Source organism: Lissotriton vulgaris, chromosome 2_1 (genome assembly GCF_964263255.1).
Source record: "Lissotriton vulgaris chromosome 2_1, aLisVul1.2, whole genome shotgun sequence".
Taxonomy (NCBI): Eukaryota; Metazoa; Chordata; class Amphibia; order Caudata; family Salamandridae; genus Lissotriton; species Lissotriton vulgaris.
The window spans coordinates 867,530,149-867,550,092 of record NC_141687.1 but is presented as its reverse complement, the minus strand read 5'-3'; the positions used below and the strand labels follow the sequence as shown (position 1 = coordinate 867,550,092).

The 19,944-nt window shown below is 44.6% G+C and overlaps 1 protein-coding gene across 14 annotated transcripts in view; it reads left to right on the top strand.

Moving 5' to 3' along the window:
• LOC147731318 (guanine nucleotide exchange factor for Rab-3A-like) overlaps positions 1–19,944 on the top strand; it is a 269,847-nt gene that overhangs the window by 203,972 nt on the left and 45,931 nt on the right. For all 14 annotated transcript variants that reach the window (XM_086956361.1, XM_086956368.1, XM_086956362.1 and 11 more), the window contains 2 exons: positions 2,390–2,518; positions 3,381–3,493. In XM_086956361.1, coding sequence (XP_086812487.1) covers positions 2,390–2,518; positions 3,381–3,493 — 242 coding nt within the window. The remainder of the gene's footprint in view (positions 1–2,389; positions 2,519–3,380; positions 3,494–19,944) is intronic.

Below are 19,944 nucleotides of genomic sequence, written 5' to 3'. Positions count from 1 at the left end.
TGGTTAGGGTTTCTTTATCTGTTGATTCACAGGTAAATTGAGACTTTCAATTCCAGTCAAAGATACAGTTTGTTCATTGTCATGGGGTATGCTTGACCCCCACATTTCCGCCAGTTCTCCCATTAATGCCTCTGTTGCCTGGCTGGCGCTATTTTCTTCATTTACTGGCAGGGGTGTATGTGCATTTTCATGTTTGTTCAATGTGAAATATTTTTTGAGTTTAAGTTTTCTCGTGCTTTTGTAGACATCTAATCTCATATTGACATAGTTAAAATCTCTTTTTGGACAATAGGTTAAGCCCAGGCTTAGAATTTCTTTCTCTTTTTCACTGAGTTCAATGCCTGCGAGGTTGACAATGGTTTTATCAACATCCATGGGAGTGATTAATTTTTGTTCCACCCCCCTCTCTTTTTGTTTTTGTTTTTCCAGTTTGCGCCTGTGTTTGTTTGCTTTCCTCCGCTCTCGTCGTTTGATGTTTTTTGCGCGGCGTAGTGTTGTTGTCTTGTCCGATATTATTTTCAAAGGAAATGTTTTATTTTAAATGTTTTCCTGCATTGGCTTCACACTATGTGTGTGTTTTATCTTGACATTTGTGTACTGTGTATACTGTATATATATCTACTGTCATCGGTCCGTCCGTGTGCCTCGAAGGCACACAAAAAAGGGCGGAACTGATGTCATCACGCCGGCGTGGGCCTAATATGGTGTCGGTGACGTCAGCGGAGTCGCACGCGATGCCGTGCCTCTGACGTCGCCCACGTCGGTGCGAAGCTACGAAAGAATTTCCGAATGTTGCTGACGCAAGGGGGATATTCACAAGGTGAGGAATCCACAGGCAGATACTGTATCTACCAGAAAAAGCGTTACCAAAGGTAAGTAACTTGTTCTTTTGTGAGTACATAAAATTGCGACTACAAACCCTTTCATACATCTTGAAAGGCTATTTTGCATTTGCAAATGGCCGAAATTACTGATTTGCACCTTTTGCGAATGCAAAATTGTTTGATACATGTGGCCCCTACTGTGATGTGATAAAGTGCTTGTCCTTTTCTTTTGAGCTGCAGAGTGCTTTGTGCTCTTTGATGTGGTGGAGAGATCTTACCTTCTCGGTGGTTGAGTGAACTATTTCAGCTTTTTGTTGTGGCTCACTGCTCTTCCCTGTTCTTTGTTTTATTTAAGTGTCCTGTGCACGCTGGCTTTGGTAGATTGATTTCTGCTCTTTGAGATGGTGGTGTGTTCTCTGTTCTTTTTGTTTGAAGAGGTGCTCTGAACTCGCTCTTTAATAGTCTGAAGTATATGGTGCTGTGTTTTTTTTTATGAAGTTCTCTCTTGGGTGGGATAAAAAAAAACCTGTCCTGGTAAAGTGGAGCCTGAGTGTGTAAAAATCATGTGTTCTCTGCGTGCCTTTATGCTGTTCTTTGCTTTATTTTTGTGTATATTTGTATTTCTTTCTAATTTATAACCTAAAAGGTGGTTTTGCTGAAGCGTTCTGTATGTGGAAAAAGTCTATTCTTTCCGCAGAGTGATCTATATTGATAGTCAGTGTTCTGCTGAGTTTCGAGCTTAGAAATACTTTTATACACTTCCGTTTTGCATGTGCACTAACCATGCTTCATGAAAAGAGCTAACCTCTGCAATGGGGAACTTCCCTGACCACAGAGAAGAAAACACTTTCCAAGTTTAAATGAGTGCATGTACACACAAAGGAAGAGCCTACCCAATACTTTCAACAGATCCACTGTGCATCGCATACTCACACACGCACAAACACAAACATATGCGCCCGCACATTACACCCACCCACGCACATCATATATATTTCCTGCATACATACACACCATGTATACATTAACCATGCACTTCATTTCCCATGTGCATCAATCCTGCCAACATTTCTTGGGCTGCGAAGGACCCTCTTCCTATGCTATGAGATGACTGGTTCCTCTTATTGACACTTACTTGAAAGAGATATATCACTGCCTGGCACTGTACTCAGGTTCTCATTTCATTTCCTCTGGGATGGTGGAGTCATTCACAGCCAGGTAGTCTAGGAGCGGCCCCACTCCTGTGGAAGAACTTATGAGAGTCCCCATGATGATCTTCAGTGTTTGGAAATGATTGATTTTGTGGTTACATTTGCTGTAAAGATTTACAAACGTATCCCTTCTCCGTGTCCGGTGTCTCCCTGCTTCTCCCTTAACTCTTGCTGTTCTGCTTCTGACTTTTCATTTCTTACACCCTCTGCCTTGCTTTTATTTCGTCCTTTTTTCTTTTTTATCACCTATCTCGTCCCACGTGCAACCTCATTTTCATATTTCTCTCTCTCTTTGGATCCTTTTGCTCTTCTTTCTCCATCACACTCTTCTGTCCTCCTGATGCATCTTTGCAGGTAGACACCCTTCTGTTTGCAGAGTTCGAGGCCTGGAGGGACTCCCCAACGTTGGACCACTCTTGCACATTTCTGCAGAGGATTTACCATGAAGATATTGAACCCTGTCTGGATTTTGCCAAACAGGAGGTAAGCACTCTGGCTTTGGACTTTGGTTGTATTCCTTTCTGGAACTGGGCTATTCTTTTCTGGAACTGGACTTTTGTTGTGTTCCCTGTGACACTGGGCTTTAGTTACATTCCACCTCGGTCATTGGGGTTTGCTGGATTCCTCCTCTGCCACTGGCTCAATTTGCCTTTGGACTATGCACTTTAGCTCAGTTCCTCTCTGACACTGGTTGTCGACTTCATTGTGGCCATTGAACTTTGGTTTTCACTTTGTGGTACCACTTTGGCTGGATTCTTTTCTGACAAGGTGTATGGTCTGTGTTTTACCGTGGATAGCAGGCATTAATTGGACTCCACAGTGGGCAATAAGCATTCAGTCAGTGCACCTTTGCCGTTAACATGAACAATCAGATTTGCCTTTCTCCCCATTTTGACCAAGGGCTTCTTCATGTAGAGTATCTTTTTTGCCAGGAGGCTGCAGCACGACTACTGCTCAGTGATGTTGGAAGGAAGATGGGGGATCCTAGAGTGTTGGCCGCATAGCACCGGTCTCAAGAACTATGCGCACCCACTGTCCTCACTCAATCAGCTGCGAGGATGGAGGACAAGCTCGCCCATAATGTGCAATGGGGCCGCATCAGGGAGCAGAGCCTAGGGGAAATTGTTCTGCCGGACCATACTTCTGACAGCGCTGCTTGAGTGTGATGGAAGCTTGCACGGTTGATGATGCTGCCTGTGAGGTTCTCTGTTTTTTGGGAAATGTGTGCACCTTTTGCAAATGCTGCACTGTACATGTTTGTTAGTGAAGACTGGTAGAAGTATTTCACTACGCAAAGCTCAAAATGATTGACTTTGTCACTGTTTGTTTTTCTTGTCATCATAAGCTCTCAGAACTGGTGAAGTCTGCTGTTGAGAAGAACACTCTGACTGTGGAGCCAGTAGCATTGCAGAGTCTGCCGCTGGTTAAGGCATCTGCAGTAGAATGCGGAGGACCCAAGTAAGGAACTTTTTGCTTTACTCCAACACAGCCTTCCTGCCCTACACTTTTGTATCTAAGGTGCTGCAACTTCCCATAGATTGCATTTTTTTTTTACTATCACTGCTTCTTTGTGTGAAGATAGAGGAGGCCCTGTTTATACAGAGTTTACATTCCATTTTCTTGTCTATGTTGTCTGAGTACATTGCCCCAAAGATGGGTTTTCTTTCTTGCTTTCTAAGGTGGTCTTTCACTTCCAGGTTACAAAGTGGGTCTGGTTAATTTTTCATGATCTGTCTTTTTAGCCCTCTCTCCTTCTCTCTCGCTCTTTCTTTCTCGATCACACAAACACACGCACTTTCTCTTTATCTCTTTTCTCTCTCGTTCTCTTTCTTCCCTTATCACTCACTCTCTCTTTTCTGTTGTTTTCTCTTGTGTCTCTCTCTCTTTAGGTCCAAGCCTACCAGACAGCACAGCTGTCTGGTTTGCTAACATTATCTTGGGGACATTCGGAAAGTTTCCCTGGGAACCAATTCCGCCCTTTGCTTACCATTGGCTTTTTAACTCACATTTGCTTGCTTTCTATTTGTTGGCTTTATTTGCTTTAGGCTGTCCATCTTGAGTTAGTCCCTTCCCTTCCCAAACCGTATTTACTGTATTCTTCCACCAATACTAAATTTTTGTATACAGGCCTTTAAATCTTGTTATCTTGTCACATTTGCTGTGCATTTAAAGACAGAGGTCAGATGTATGGCTCTGACTTCAGGGAGCTTCGTATTTAAATTTCTTTCCCTGACTTTAAGTGAGCAGGCTACTCGGGTGTGCTGTACAATTACATTTTCTTTTCAAGCGCAAAACAACATTTAAATGTCTGTAAACGAATTGTAGATATTTCAGAATATGGAAAGCACAAATGAAGCAGTTTTTTGTAGTTCTAAAGTGAGATGGAAACAAATATTTGAATATGATCAAAACAAATCAGTACATTGAGTGATGACATTTCCACACATTATCGTTTGTGCGCTGTATACTTTTATCAGTAAAACTGTAGGTCTGTGCAAATGTATTGATTATTTCAATTGAAGATGTTTCGTTTCTAATGTCAGTGTGCTACTACACAATGTATACTCCGCTTTACCCCCCACTCCACTCTACTCAGCAGCACTACATACCACTTTACTCTGCACCACTCCACACTACACCACTCCGCGACACTGCACTCTGCTCTGCACCACTCCACTGTACGCCACTTCATTTATTTTAAGGTTTTATAGAGCACAAACCTGACCCGTGAGGGTATCAGAACGCTTTACATATTCATAGGGTAATACAGAAGGCAGGTTATCACAGGAGACACTCTGCACCTCTCTTTCTATTCTACTTTACTCTATGCCAGTGCATTCTACCCCACCACTGTGCTCTTCGCCACTTCACTCTTCACCAATCCACTGTATGCCACTCTAATCTACTCTACACCACTGCACTCTACAACACTTCACTCTACTCTGAAAAAATCTACTCCATGCCACAGCACTCTATGCCACTCTATTCCACTCTATTCCACTCTGCGCCACTGCAATATACAATGCACCCCTCCACTCCACTCTACCGCACTGCACTGTATGCTGCTGCACTTGATGCCGTTGCATTCTTTACCACTTTACTTTAAACAAATATACTCTATGCCACTGCACTCTCTATGCCAAGGCTACTCTGCACCATTGCACTGTATGCCACTATACTCTTCAACACTCTTCTCTCTACCACTTTACACTGCACCACTTACTGCCACTGCACTCTACACTTAGACTCTCTACACCACTCTACTCTACACCACTATACTGTACAACACTCTATTCTGAAACACTGCACTTTTTGCCACTGAACTCTACACAACTCTACTCTGCGCCATTGGACTCTATGCCAATGCACCCCACTCTGCACCACTCTAGTTTACACCATTCTACTGCACTCTACTCCAATGCAGTCTTCGCCCATGCACTGTCCTCCACTACCCTCTATGCCACTCTAATCTACTGTGCACTACTTCACTCTACACCTTTCAATTTTGCACCACTCTACTCTGTGCCAGTGCACTCTACTGCATTCTACTCTGCACCTCTGCTCTTTGCTGCTGCACCACTGTACTCTGCACCGCTCTAATCTACGCCACTGCACTCTACAACACTCTTCTACGCATAACTGCACCCTCTGCCACTGAAGTCAACGCCCCTCTACTCTGCACCATTGCACTCTACTCTGCACCACTCTACTCAACTCTGCACCAATGCGCTCTATACCCTTGCACTCTACGCCACTCTACTCTGCATCACTCTACTCTACGCCACTCTAATCTATTCTGGACCTCTGCACTCTATGCCACTGCACTCTACATGACTTTACTCTTTATGTCACCTCACTCTAGTCCACTCTACGACACTCCACAATACTCCACTTTATGATTCTCTACTCCATTAAATTCTGCTGCACTCTATGCCACTCCACTTTACAACACTCTCTGCCACTCTACTCCCTTACCCCACTCTACAACGCTCTACGCAATTCCCTGTAAACCACTCCCTGCCACTTTACTACACTCTATTCTATGACAGACTACTCAACCCAACTTCACTCCACTGTTTCACTTTAGGCCACTAGGATGCATGCTACTTCACTCTGATACATAATGCAACTCCACTCTTCAACACTCTACTCCACTCTATGCCATCCCACAATCCTACACTACTGTACTCTATACCACTCCACTCTACGACAATCTACTCTGCTCTTAGTCACTGTACTCTACAACATCTACTTCACTCTATGCAGCATTCTCTACGCCACTCCACTGTGATCTACACCACTCCATGATACCACTCTATGCCACTCCATTCTACAACACTCTACTCCAGTCTGACACTCTGCTCCACTGTACGCCACTCAACTCCACTCCACTCTACGCCCTTCAACTCAACAGCACTCTACTCCCTTCATGACACTCCTGAACACTCTGCACCACTCTACTCTATGCCACTTCATGACACTCAACTTTACTCCATGCCACTCAACTCTTACTCTACACAATTGTATGCCACTCCGACTCTCTACGCCACTCCATAACACTACACTCTATTTCACTTTATGATACACCTCTCCAGTCTCCTTTCCCCATCAACTTTTAGCTGTGAGGAACAGCAGCCATGCTGGTGTACAACTTGGCTAATACATAAAAGCGAACCAATAGCTCTTGTATAGGCAATACATATTGGTTTGCCAAAGCTTGTTTTTGTTGGTCATTTTGCCTATTACCTTCTCTGACCCCCATTTCCCTTGTCAATTGGACACTTTTAACCCAGTCTCCTCCAGTCCTAGTGTTTTCAAAAGCTGGAAGGACACCCTGCACCCAGGGGATTCCTATATTTCTTTACACACCAACATGTTTATGTGCTCTGGCATTGATAGGTTTGCCGCCTGAGGCTATTGTAGATTCACATGCTGGGCATTATGCCACCATCTAGTGTTTGGGTCTGTGAAATGTTATAGGAAGGCATAATAAAGCTGTTTGTTGCTTTGCTTACTCCTGCCATTGACTGTTCTCCGCGGATGTCTGCAAGTTGTTTTTCTTCTAATAAGTTTGGAGTCACAAGATACTTCATGAGTCCTCCCTTAGCCCACAATGCTCCAGGACAAAGTCTTTATCTTAGATTGATTTTTTGACCATCAGATTCACCATCAGATTCGAACATTGCTAGCTCCTGGACCAACAGCAACTTCACCGGGACCTCCAGTTGTTGAGGATTCGGCCCCAGTGATGGAAGAACTCTACACAGGATTAGTGATCATTTAGGACTTGACTTTTGAGCAGGGTTGATGCAGCTTTCTCGAAAAAAATTCAGATCAAATTGATAAGCAGATCAATGGTCAGACCATCATCAGGTAATCAAACTCTGCTGGTCTCCGGACCATGAGTAGTCAACCTGCTTGGTATGTAAGGCATTCAAATGCAAAATACCCACACAGTACTGACAGGAATGCTGCTGGATATACCAAAAGATGTAGTGTTGAGAATCACCCAAGATGCTGGTACTCATTCAAACCGAGGACATCATTAGCCCCAAAGAGGAAATGTCTAGGCTCAGCCAGTGCAGGGTGAACAGAGACTAGTGGCTTTGTCCTCAAACGCTTCAGAAGCATAGGAAGGGAAACTCACATTATGCCTGCATTTCACCACGCTCACTTGAGGATTAACCCCAGGGTTCAACCTCAAAAGCATCCTACTGTTGAGGCCAAGTAACGCTCCTGAGAGAGCAGGGCATCAAACCTTGTGGCACAGACCTTCCAACCTGGCTCTAACACCTGAGAGACCCCATAGCATCTAAAACCATTTGGTAAAGGGCCCTGAATGTCAGCATCCATCAGTGCTGGTTCTACCAAAATCCTTGACAAAAATACATCCACATAGCTGACATCAGCTTCAAAGTCAACTCTGAGATCTACTTTCAGATTGGCTCCAAAATAGGCCTTGATGCCGAAATCAGACTCCAGTGAAGTTCCAGTCAGCTTTGTGGCCCCTTGGTTGCCCGATATCAGACATCAAAAGATTTTCATTTATCCCTTCATTGGGAAAATCTTAGCATGACAATCCTCCCCCTCAGTCACATACACCTTACTACCAAGAAGTAGAAACTCACCTTCGAGGAGCAAATTTTGGATGAGCTACATTCCTTTCTGATTCCCAAGAAGGCTAGAGAAAATGTCACTACTCCTTGTCCAGAACTTCCTACTCCTAGGCCTCACACACCACCATCACCTCCGCCTGCTCTGTTACAAAAGCAGTCATTATGATCTTCAAGATCCTAATGATGACCCTGTTACATCCGGAGATGGGGATGACCTTGGCAATATTACCATGTTGATCCCCATCACGATCCTAGCCTAGAGCTCTATCCTGTGACGGCCTCTCCCTGGATAATACTAATGCCTACAATGCAGTCACACAGTGGACTGCAAAACACCCTAAGGTAAAGCTCCATATGGTTGGTCGAAACTTTTTCTAAAAACAAGAGATCTGTCCAGTTTCTTCCCATGCTAAAAGGTGAAATGAAGTACAGACAATTCCAAGGACCTAGTCAAGGTTAGAGTGTCAACCCACAAGTCAAGAAAAATACAAGATCAGACAGACATATTATTTTACATCCGGGGCCGAGTTTCTTTGGTGGGGCACACAGACAGTCTCAGCTCGGCAACAGGACATGCTCTTCCTTTATATAAGGAAAGTAAGAAATGTAATGCAGTTGGGAAGTATGTGACTGTGGAGGCAACCCTCAATGGAGAATTGCCAGTTCAGTTTGATTGCCCTCCAGATATCATCACCGTCACTGAGAGGAGATGGAGGAGTTAGTGAAGCATCTTCCTAAGACTTTCCACAAGGGGGACAATAACTTATTGTGGAAGGGAATGTTATCTCAAACATGTACATTTGGTGTTCCCACAACTCTGCTGACACCGCCTCCAGGGAAATCAACTCCAACATTCTTTTCATATGCCATGCCAGGCTAAAAGTGTTGTGCTTTAGACCAGAGGTACAACACCTCATCAGTGTTATGTTTCATGGAGTATCTCTGTTCGGCCTATTGGTCAACTCAATGCTTGAAAAAATTAAAAGCGATGCAAAGACTGTCACAAGGTCTGTTTTCCGTAAATTGCAGGTGAGATCTTCCTTAACTGCTACCACTAACATCAGTCCTTTCAAGGCACACACAGGGACCCAAGTCTTCAAGCATCTACCTCCATGCAGTGACTTCCCTTGACCCCATGATGACACATCACCTGTTGGGGGAAAGTTGAGGTTTTTCCATCCACTGTGGGATAAAATAGCCTCCAAAAATAGGTGCTCTCAGTGGTACAGCAGGGACACTGCCTGGAGTGCCACTGAATGCCACATCATATCACCTCATCATCATGTTATGAGTTGTGACCATCTATGACTTCCGCAGGAATAAGTACAAATGATCTTCACCAAAGGTGGCATTGAGATTGTAACTCCTGACTAGTGGTGCCAATGAGCTACAACCGGTACTTCATGATCCCCAGAAAAAGAACAGACTCTGCAGTGTATTCACATGACTACCCTGCAAGACGTCATTCTGCCGCTCTGCACAGATGATTACATTGCAACCCTCGATCTCAAGGACATAAAATTCCACAGCTACATGCATCTGACACATTACTGCTATCTGCGCTTTGTGGTAAGTGGCCAACACTTCCAATTCAAAGTACTACTTTTTGGGATCACAACAGCCCCAAGGTTATTTACCAAAAGCCTAGCAGCTGTAGCTGTGCACCTGAGCAGAAACGTCTTCTATGTCTTTCTTTGCATAGACGATTGGCTGATAACGAACTGCTATTGAGTGGAATGCCAAGCAGACAATCGGAAGGCACTGTCATTGTCACACAGGCAAGGTTTCACTGTAAATGGCAAAAAGTTGTATCTCTAGCAACAGTATTTCCAGCCCCTTCTTGGATATCTGCTAAATGCCATCACGGGTAAACCGAACCAATAGAGAGTAATGGCATTCCAAAGGCTGCTGCCTCATTTTCAGGTGCCATATTCTCCTAATGTAAGAATGGAATTAAACTGTTGGGGAAGATGGCTTCATGCTTTGCGATAGTGCTGGAAGCTATGCGACATGCATGTCCACTTCAGGAGTGTCTAGTGAGGCAGTAGTTAGAAGCAGAGGGTCAATGGGAAGATCTAGTGATGGTTCAGCCTAGGATTCAACACACACTAGTGTAGTGAACTTGTTGCTGGGCAGGTCTTTTCTCAACCCACTACTGCAAGTGAATATTACCATAGTCTCCTCACTCCTGGGGTGGGGGGCTCATCTCAACCAAATGGCTATTCAGGGCACCTGGGCCCCATAAAAATGGATTGCCATATCCATTATAAAAAAACTCGTGGCAATCAGTTTAACTCTCAAAGCCTTTAACAGGTTCATTTGAGGCAAAAAAGTCCTTATAAAAACAGACAATATGATGGGAATGCACTTCATCCAGATGCAGGCTGGGGGGGGGGGGGGGGGGTCACTAACCCCAGCTGTCCCCTCTTGTCCAAAATATTTGGCATTGGGCGTTCGGAATTACATTTAGCTCCTGACAGAGCATCTATGGGGGTGGACAATCACTTTGTGCACAAGCTAAGCAGGATACTTCAACAAGTCTATGAATGGGAGATACAGCTCCACTTGCTTCAAGGGTGGTTGTTGTCGATGGGGCACTCCCACAATCAACTTGTTTGCCACTACACAAAAAATCAGAATTCCCAAACTTCGCCTCGAACTACCTTCAATCACAGTCCATGGAGAATGCATTTTAGATGAACTGGTTAGGGATATTTGCCTACGGTTTTCCTCCACCACCTTTGATCCCATATGTTGTGAAGAAAATGAGGCAAGTATCCATGACACTCATTGTTGTGGCAGTATCTTGTGCTTGATAGCCCTGATACTCTATGCTGTTGGAAATGTCTGTACGTGCTCATGAAAACCATCTGCTGAAGCCAGATCTATACATTTGTAATCAGGGCCAGCTCAGACACCTAGACCTCAGACAGTTGAATGTAACAGTTTGACACCTGCGGTCTTAAGGTTTGGTTACCTCCAACCAACAGAGAAGTGTATGCAAATCCTGCATGAGGCATGTTCACTTAATATACATGCTTTCTAAGTGGCAAAGTGTTAAAGATTTGTCTATGACATTACTGGTTACAGGCTTCTGAGCAAGATATTATCTGATATTTTTGCATCTGCAAATAGCAGCGTTGGCATACCACGCCATGTGTTTACATTTGGCTGCACAGGGGTTTACATGCAAAACAGAGAACATTTGTCTCATGGTATATTTCAGATCTCCAGTGTACTTATGGCCTCAGAGTGCTGTAGTTGTGTTTCCCACGTCTTTCACTCTGGCAATCAAGTCAGGCATATGCTAACCAAATGCTTTTTTTATTACCAAGTCAAAGATTGGAGTGGTGTAAGCTTCAGATTTCCCAACAATCAAACTGGCATGGCTTGTTAAAATACATTATGTGAAGCAGGACACGATGGGGCTTTAGAGGCAGTGGAAAGAGAGAGGCGTGCAGATTGTTAGGGGTACTTAAAACACAATAGTTTTCAGCTTAACCAAGTTTTAAAGCAGAGACGAGATAGAAATAGAGAGTGTGTTTTTGTCAGTGTGAGTATGTAAAAATCTAAGGTGAAATTCGACAGATATCTCGCCATACCCGACTTAAAGCACCTGTAGTCAAGTATTTACTGCAGAAGACATAACATCCACCCCCTCCCTGAAGCTATGTCCCTGCAAACCCTACCCTGAAGTGCCCAATCCTTTCAATCCCCCCACCCGCCCCGATCGCATGAAAGGATGTGGTGTTAGTTCATCCACTGCTGTAGTTTGCGTATCAGGACTTAACAGTAAATATTAGAGACGGCTTAAACAATGAATGATGATTAAACAATGAAATAGATTGGTGTGAAGGGGGAATTATCTTCTGTTCCTCTTGGTACAGCTAAACACTCAATGATTTTCCCGACTGCAGCGGAGTTTCAATTCTAAAAACTGAATTAAATAGATGTACTGGTACACTGGTGGCTGCATGCCTGTATTGACGTTGTGGAACTACACTTTCGCAAAGTCTAAGCCATGGCTCTTTTGGCTTTTTGAGCCATCTGGTATCATTGTATCATCTTACAAATGTAATTGATTTCACTCCCCGGTGTATACCTCTTCTTTTCATTATAGTTGAAGGCATCCAATTTGTAAAATGAACCCCCAAGCATTAGCTTTAGAGATTGGATACTGTTTCCTGATCTTCATGCTCGAAGCCACATGCCTCCAAGGACCAAAAACCCCATCTGTCCTTTTGTTGCATTCACTTACTTATTATTTACCTTGATGCCTAATGAAGTAAACAACCTTTGTTTTCACAATTTGTAACTTTTTCGGGTGTTCGCTATGTTTTAATCCATGGGCTATGGTCATAAGCAGTAGTAATCTCAGTGGTGGTAGATCTCGGAACGATGTTTGACAGAGGTGACTCAGGGTCACAGTTTTATGGGATCTGTCTGCCGCCTTTGATACCATTGATCACCGAGTCCTCACCCCTCATTGAATGAGGAGGAATGGAGTTTTCAAGGTTTTCATCCCTTCTGAAAGACCACAGTCCAGTAATACAACTAGGCCCTTTTCAGCTCGCAACCTATCTAAATAAATTGGGATGTACTGTTACCCCCAATTCTTTTTAAGCTGCATCGGAGGCCTTTGGCAGCTCGGCTAGTGGCTTTTAGGGATCCATTTACAAGTAAGGTGGTGTAATCTACTTGAACTTGATGGTCAAACTTAAAGATAACCATTGCACTTTAAGTACAGAGCTCTCGGGGACGATGAAGGCTATAACGGGTGAATATTTTAAAGGTGAACTCATCTAAGTCTGAGATCCTATTGCTATCCTCAAGAGTCAGTTTTTGGGGATTAACTCTCTGGACTGCTTGAATATGTTGCTGTCCCACTCCAGTGCAGGAAGTCAGATATCTCAAGGGGCTTATTAAGAGTCTGGCGTTCCATGGACCGCCAGACTCTCCGGAGTGTAGCGGTCTCCCCACCACCTTATTACAACAAGAGCGGTAGGTCCGCCAAAGCGCTGCCGCAGCCGCCAGGGAACCACCGTTCCATGGCGGTGTTGCGGTGATGTAGAGGCATTCATCTGCTTGGCGGGACTGTCTCAGTCCCACCAAGCATATTAGGAGTTTCCTCTCTGCCAGGGTTTACATGGCGGTTCCTCCTTCATGTAAATCCTGGTGGAGAGAAAACAAAGGGGGCCCTGCAGGCCCCCCCAGACGCCTCTGTTCCCTGTGTGCATGCACACTAGTTCTGCACGGCATGCATTTTACAGTCCATGGCGTGCAGGAACTGTTTTCGACATTCCCTTTGCAGTGCCCGTTTTTAGAGGCACCATCGTGGGGACGTGCAAAAAATAAAGCCAGACAGGAGGAACCTCCTTATCTGGCAGGAAGCCTCACCACTAGTTTGGCAGTGTGGTGGACCTGGTGCTGCACCAAGCTCTTAATCGGACCCTCAGCGTCTCAATAAACTCCAGTCTGGAATTTAAGGCCCCCATTGCTTAGGTGGCAAATGCCTGTTGCTTTATTCTTCACATTTTACAGATAATCTTTCCCTTTATTATGTTCCGTCTTAGGATCATGGTGGCAAATGCGATTGTACGTTTATAATGCTATTCTCCCGGGGCTCAGCAAGGATACAATTAATAAGCTACTGTCAATTCAGAACAGTGCTTTGAGGCTTGTTTTCAATCTTTTAAAGTTTATGACTGTGTCTATGCACCATAAACTGTTGTACTAAAGTGAATTTAATTTAAGTCAGATTGTATGGGCAGCAAGATCTAGAAGAACAAAGGGCCTTTCGTCATGAAAAAAAATGATGTATTGTCCCTACCTGATCTTTATATTCTCGATCACTGAACCTGTTCTCCATGAGTAAAAATAAAAGCTGCATCAGGAGAGCTTTCAAAATTGCCACCTCTGAGCTCTATAACAGTGTACATCTAAATGTCCTTATGATTCAACATTGTTTTTGAAAAATCTGTAAAAATTGTGCTTTTCTCCATATTATGAATTCCAGAGCTCGACTATAGGATTGTATAAGTTATGTGTTCTGAAATTATGGTTGGTTGAGACCTCGCCCCATTCATGGAGTATCAAGATACTCCTACTGAGTGAATTTGATGCTGTATAAATGGACTGAAATAAATAAATGCAGTGGCTTTCTCAATTACTAGCCCTCGAATCTTCCTTTTTATATTTTACATCATTCATCGTTTTGGTTTGCCTATAGTTAGGGTCATTCTGCAATAGGTAGTGGGGCTAAAATATTTGCAAATGGTTATTGAACCCTTTTCTCCTCAAGTTCTTTTCAGGCGCAGATTGTGTTTGGTCTGATTTTTTAACACCAGCAGTACCACCAAGCTTGGAGTGAAGATAACATGCATGTTAACAATGGGGTACAATTGCGTACAATATAGTTGTAAAGCCTATATTCTTAGTCACTCTGTATTTTCAAACCAAAACTCCTAATTTGGGCAAAAATACACCCTACTCCCTGTTCCAATTATAGTAACTCCAGGAGGTTTTTATATCAGCAAAAACACTGGGCTTATAATGACCATGCATACACGTGGTGTTCGTCAGTTATCAGTGAAATTTATTTATTTATTTATTTTGAAAGTTTTATATAGCACGAACAAGATCTTTGCAGATATAAGAGCGCTTTACAGGAGAAGGGGTACGAGCATGAGAGTGAATTACAATTGGAGTGGGGTAGGTACATGAGGGAGCATAGTCAAATGGATACATCAATAATGATAAAAGTACAAATACGCGGGAGCATAAACAATCAGGTAAGCCAATAACACAAGTGATACACATATGCAAATGGTTCGAACAAGTAGTACAGATCGGTTCAGAGTCTTTACAAATAATCCCCAATGATAATTCAAGTGTATTTAGCCATAAGGATATCTTTTACTTCTTTCTTAAAAAGTGTGGTGGAGGAAATGAGCCTGGTTTCAGGAGGGAGTGAGTTCCAAATCCTGGGTGCCATTCCTGAGAAGGAGCGTTTATAGGTTTTTTCCTTCCGGAATCTTCGAGGTTTTAGCAAAAGATTGTTTGTGCCTCTGGTGTTTCTGGAGCCGCCAGAAATCGTCAGTTTCTGAGCGAGGTATCCGGGTGAGCTCAGTTGGACAGCCTTATGCGTCATGCAAGCGATTTTCAGATGTATTCTGGCTTCAAAAGGCAGCCAGTTCAGGGATTTCAAGTCAGGGGAAATGTGTGAGTGTTTTTTTGATCCAGTGATGAGTCTCGCTGCAGCGTTTAGAGAGGCTCTTAGGGGTGCCGTAGTAGTTAGGGGGAGACTGCAGAGGGCGATGCTGCCGTATTCTATTCGAGGGATGACTAGTGCCTGAACTGCAGTTTGGAAGTCTTTGGCTGGGAGGAAGGGTTTAAGTTTTCTTAGGGTATTGATTTGGTGGTTCGCTCCCTTAGTTGCTTTGCTGATGTGTTGCTACATGTTGAGATTGGTGTCAAGTGTTATGCCTAAAGATTTTGCTGAGTCCACGATGGTGGGTTGAACATTGAGTGCCGTTAGGTTTTAAGCCAAATTTGAGTGGTAGAGATCTTCGCAGAAGGTGAGATCAGAAGGAACTCTGTTTTAAGAGCATTGAGTTTGAGATGATTATCAGCAAGCCAGCATTGGGTGCTTCTGATCGTTGAATTCAAGAGCATAATGTCCTTGGGTGATTGTAATTTGAGACATAGTTGGGTGTCATCGGCGTACATATGAAAGTGTACATTGGATGCTTGTAGCAAGGTGGTGAGAGGTTCCATAACTAGATTGAACAAAGTTGGGGTTAGGGAGGATCCTTGTGGGACGCCTAACGATACAGGTATTGGCGAGGACATCAAGTTGTTACTCTTGAATTTCTGAGACCTGTTGTGTAGAAAGGAAGTGAACCACTTGAGAACAGTTCCAGATAGACCCATTCTTGTGTTTAATAGTTTGAGTAAATTCTCATGTTTGACGGTGTCGAATGCAGAAGAGAGATCAAGAAGGATGAGGAGGCAGGTATCGTTTTGATCTAGGATTTGAAGGGTGGTCGTCAATTATGTGAGTCATAGCAGTTTCGGTACTATGACCTGCTCGGAAGCCTGATTGATGCGGGTTGAGCAGATCAAACTGATTAATGTGTTTAGTCAGTTGTATTTGTGCGCATTTTTCCAACAGTTTGGCAAGAGTTGGAATATTGGTAATGGGGCGGTATTTGTTTAGGTCCGAGGGGTCGGCTTTAGGTTTCTTTAGTAAAGGTGTGACTTGTCCAACTTTGAGGGAGTCTGGGATGGTCCCTTGTTGAAGTGAACTGTTAATAATTTTAGTCCAGAGTGGGAGAAGCGTCGGGGTAAGGTCTTTGGTCTCTCGCCTCGGTGCCCACTCTGATCAGCGATCACACTCGGCAACTCTGGGCACTAGCTTGCCTCATCTTCACTAACGGCCCCACCAGACCGCCGGGGATGCCTGGTCTCACCCTGGAGATACCCATTAAGGGACCATCTCTCAGGGAAGCCAGGAAGGGTTTCGCAGCGGTCAAAGCGCGGAGGTACCCCTTCGGGAGTGATTCCAGCGCTATATAAGCACATAATTAATTAATTAATTTGACAGCGTTAGCAGGAAGGGGGTCAGTGAGGTGATTGGATGGTTTCAAAGTGCTTAGCAGTCTGCCAATTTCTTCTTCCGAGTAGGTGACTAAGGATGACCATGTAGCATTGTTTTTTGGTTCAGTGGGTGCTATGCAGTGGGGTTTGGAGTAAAGGTTTGCGTCAATGAGGAGATCGCTCATTATGTTGTCAGTTTTTTGGATAAAGAAAGAGGCGAAGTCTTCACAGGAGGGTGCTTCCCGCATAGTGCTGAGCGGTTGAGGTTGTTCCTTAGATTGTGTTCTGATTAGCTCAAACAGTTTTCTCGGACGTTTTTTTGCTTGGTCGTGCTGAAGGCTGAAGAAGTTTGATTTTGAGCGTTTTATTTTCCTGAAGTAGGCGTTTCTCTTTTTCTTCAGTGTTTTTAGGTGCAGTGCAGAGGGAGCTGATCTCCAGGTGTGCTCTGCCATTCGCATGTCTCGTCTATCGTCATTGAGACTCCCGTCGTACCATGGATTGGAAATTTTAGCTGAGGCTCTTTTTAACTGCAAAGGTGCAGCTTCATTAATTATTGAGGTCATAGCGTTGATATAGTGGTCAGTCAAGGATTGGACGTCCGTAACACCGGTTGGAGGAAGTAGGAGGTTGCAGCTGTTAGGGGGTAGAGAGCTTGGGATGAGTTTTTTCAGGTCTCTTTTCCAGACTTTGGGCTTGGAGGATTGAACCGGGTTAAATGTAACTTTTTCATTGATGAAGAATGTGATAATATGGTGATCTGACCAGTCACAAGGTTGGATAGATTTGAGTTGGATAGAGTCCTCTTTGGAGATGATAAGGTCGAGGATAGAGCCTTTCTCGTGGGTTGGGCTGTTGCATATTTGGGTGAGTTCAAGGGCGTTGAGGACATTTTTAAGACTATTTACCACCGCATCATTGTGATCGTTCCGGTGGAGGTTGAAGTCACCAAGGTATATTTGGGTGAGCTGTCGTCCTGAATTGGTTGAGATCATATCCATGATTTGTTGGCAGAAGGTGAGGTTGTCCCCGGGTGGGTGGTAAATGCCGTGTAGAGTGCATATCGGTTTGCCCTCACTGATAATATCGAGGCAGACGTATTCACAGTAAGTTGGGGAGGGTAGGGAAGGGGAGGTTACTTTCAGAACAGAGAGGTTGCTCCTGAATATACATGCGATTCCACCACCTATTTTACCAGACCTGTCAAGTCTAGTGATGTGGTAGTTGGGGGGAACCAGAATGTCCATTATGGGTGTAGAAGATTCAGTTAACCAGGATTCAGTCATGATGATTAGGTCAAGCTCCAGTGTTAAGATGAGATCAGCGATTGCGGAGGAGTGTTTAGAGGCCGATCTGCAGTTGAGGAGACAGCATTTGAGACGGGGAGTGTTGAGGGTGGAAGAGGGTTCTAGAGAGAGGGGGACTTTTCTCAGGTTATTAGGGATGGAGATTCTGTTGGTCAGTGTGGGGGGTCTAAGGGGATTTGAGAGTATCGTAGGAATGGCGAGGTGTGTGGTGGGCGTGTGGTTATGGGGAGCTGGGTCGTAGGAGCGGAGGAGGGTGAGTATGTCGAGGTCCGAGAGAGGGTTGCAGGAGCGACGGGGGCGGTTTTCGCGATTGTGAACAGGGATTGAGGTCAAGTGTGGGTAGTGTTGAGTGGGAGTGTCATCCGAACGGGTGGAGGACCTGTTGGGTGGGATGTTGTTGGTGGTGGGTGAGGGGTATCTGGGGTGTGTGCAGAGTAGTTCTTTGATGATGTGAATGTCTTCTTTGAGCTGGATGAGGGTGGCCATAATCTCGTCCAGTGTGGGATAGGTGTTGGTGGTGGTGATGGGAGGGTTAGGAGTGGATGACGTAGGGAGGAGGTTGGTGGAATGGGTGAGGGTATTGGTGGAAGGTGGAGGGTGTAGGGTGGAGGATTGGCGTATGTTAGTCGTGATGGGGGTGCAGGTAAGGTAATGGGGGGTGAGAATGGGGGGGGAAGTGGGATTGGAGATGGTCCTTTTTTGGGAAGGGGGAGTTAAATTAATAGAGTTGGTGTGTTCTATGTGATTAGTTAAAGGGTAGAAGTGGGGACTGAGAATGGGGGGGGGATAAAGGGTGGGGTTTGTCTTTGTGTGTGTCGATCTGGTGTTGAACTAGGTTTGACGGGTTGTGGGTGGGAGCTGTGGTGTGAAAGGAATGGGAGTGGTATGAATGGGGGTCTGATTGTTGGTATGGGGGGAGGGGGTGCGGCTGGTGTATGTGGGGGAGAGATCTGTGTCTGTGCTTGAGGAGTGTGGGTTAGCTACAGTAGGTGGGTGAATGATTAAGGAGCTGGGGGTAGTTGTCGTGTTGTTCTGGGGCTGAAATAGGTTAGAGAGGTTGTTAGTGTGGTCTGTGAGGTCGGGGGTGATGGGTCTGAAGGTGCTGTGAGTGGTGGTCCGAGGATTGGAGAGGTGCTCTTTGAAAGTGGGGAACAGTTTGTCTTGAAGTTCCAGGTTCCTGTCTGTGGATTGAATTAGGACAATCCTGTTATTGTAGATAGTGATGGTGGTTCTGCCTGGGAAGAGTTGGGATGGTGTGATGGAAAGTGTTAGGCCATGAGCGGATTTCCTGGTGGTGGAGACGGTGAGTAGAGAGAAGAACGATTTTCTCCATTGAGCTCTGCGTGTAGTGTGGAAGATGATATCAATGTTCAAGGAACCATTGACCGGTGAGAAGTAGGTGTCTGCAAAGGGGGTTTCAGGGTGGGACGTGGGACCTTAGAAAGTTGTGTTTAAAGCGTTTAGCGGCTTTTTTGGTGAGTGTGGGTGGGTAATTGATTCTATATGTGTGCTTGCCGATGGGCTCCATGTTGGGATGACGGTATAGGTAGGTGCGGGAGGGTGCGCAATAATAACAAGTTGCATGGAACAGAGTGACTCTAGTGAGCAGCCAAAGTATATGAGGTAGTAATCGGTGTATATTGTACTGTAGGGATGGGGACGACTTGCTGTGGGCATCAGTGTATGTTTCAGGGCAATGGGGCCATAGGCTTACTACCATATGTGTCCATGGGCTCAACCTTTGTTGGTTTTAAACTTAATCCCGGTGAGTTTCCCTCCTAAAATCAGTAATTGGTTTACCCATTAGTAAGGAATGCGGGGATTGCTTGGAAATACCTTTAAGGTTAAGCAGAGACTTGGGATACCCAGATCGAATAGTGGTTGGAGGGGA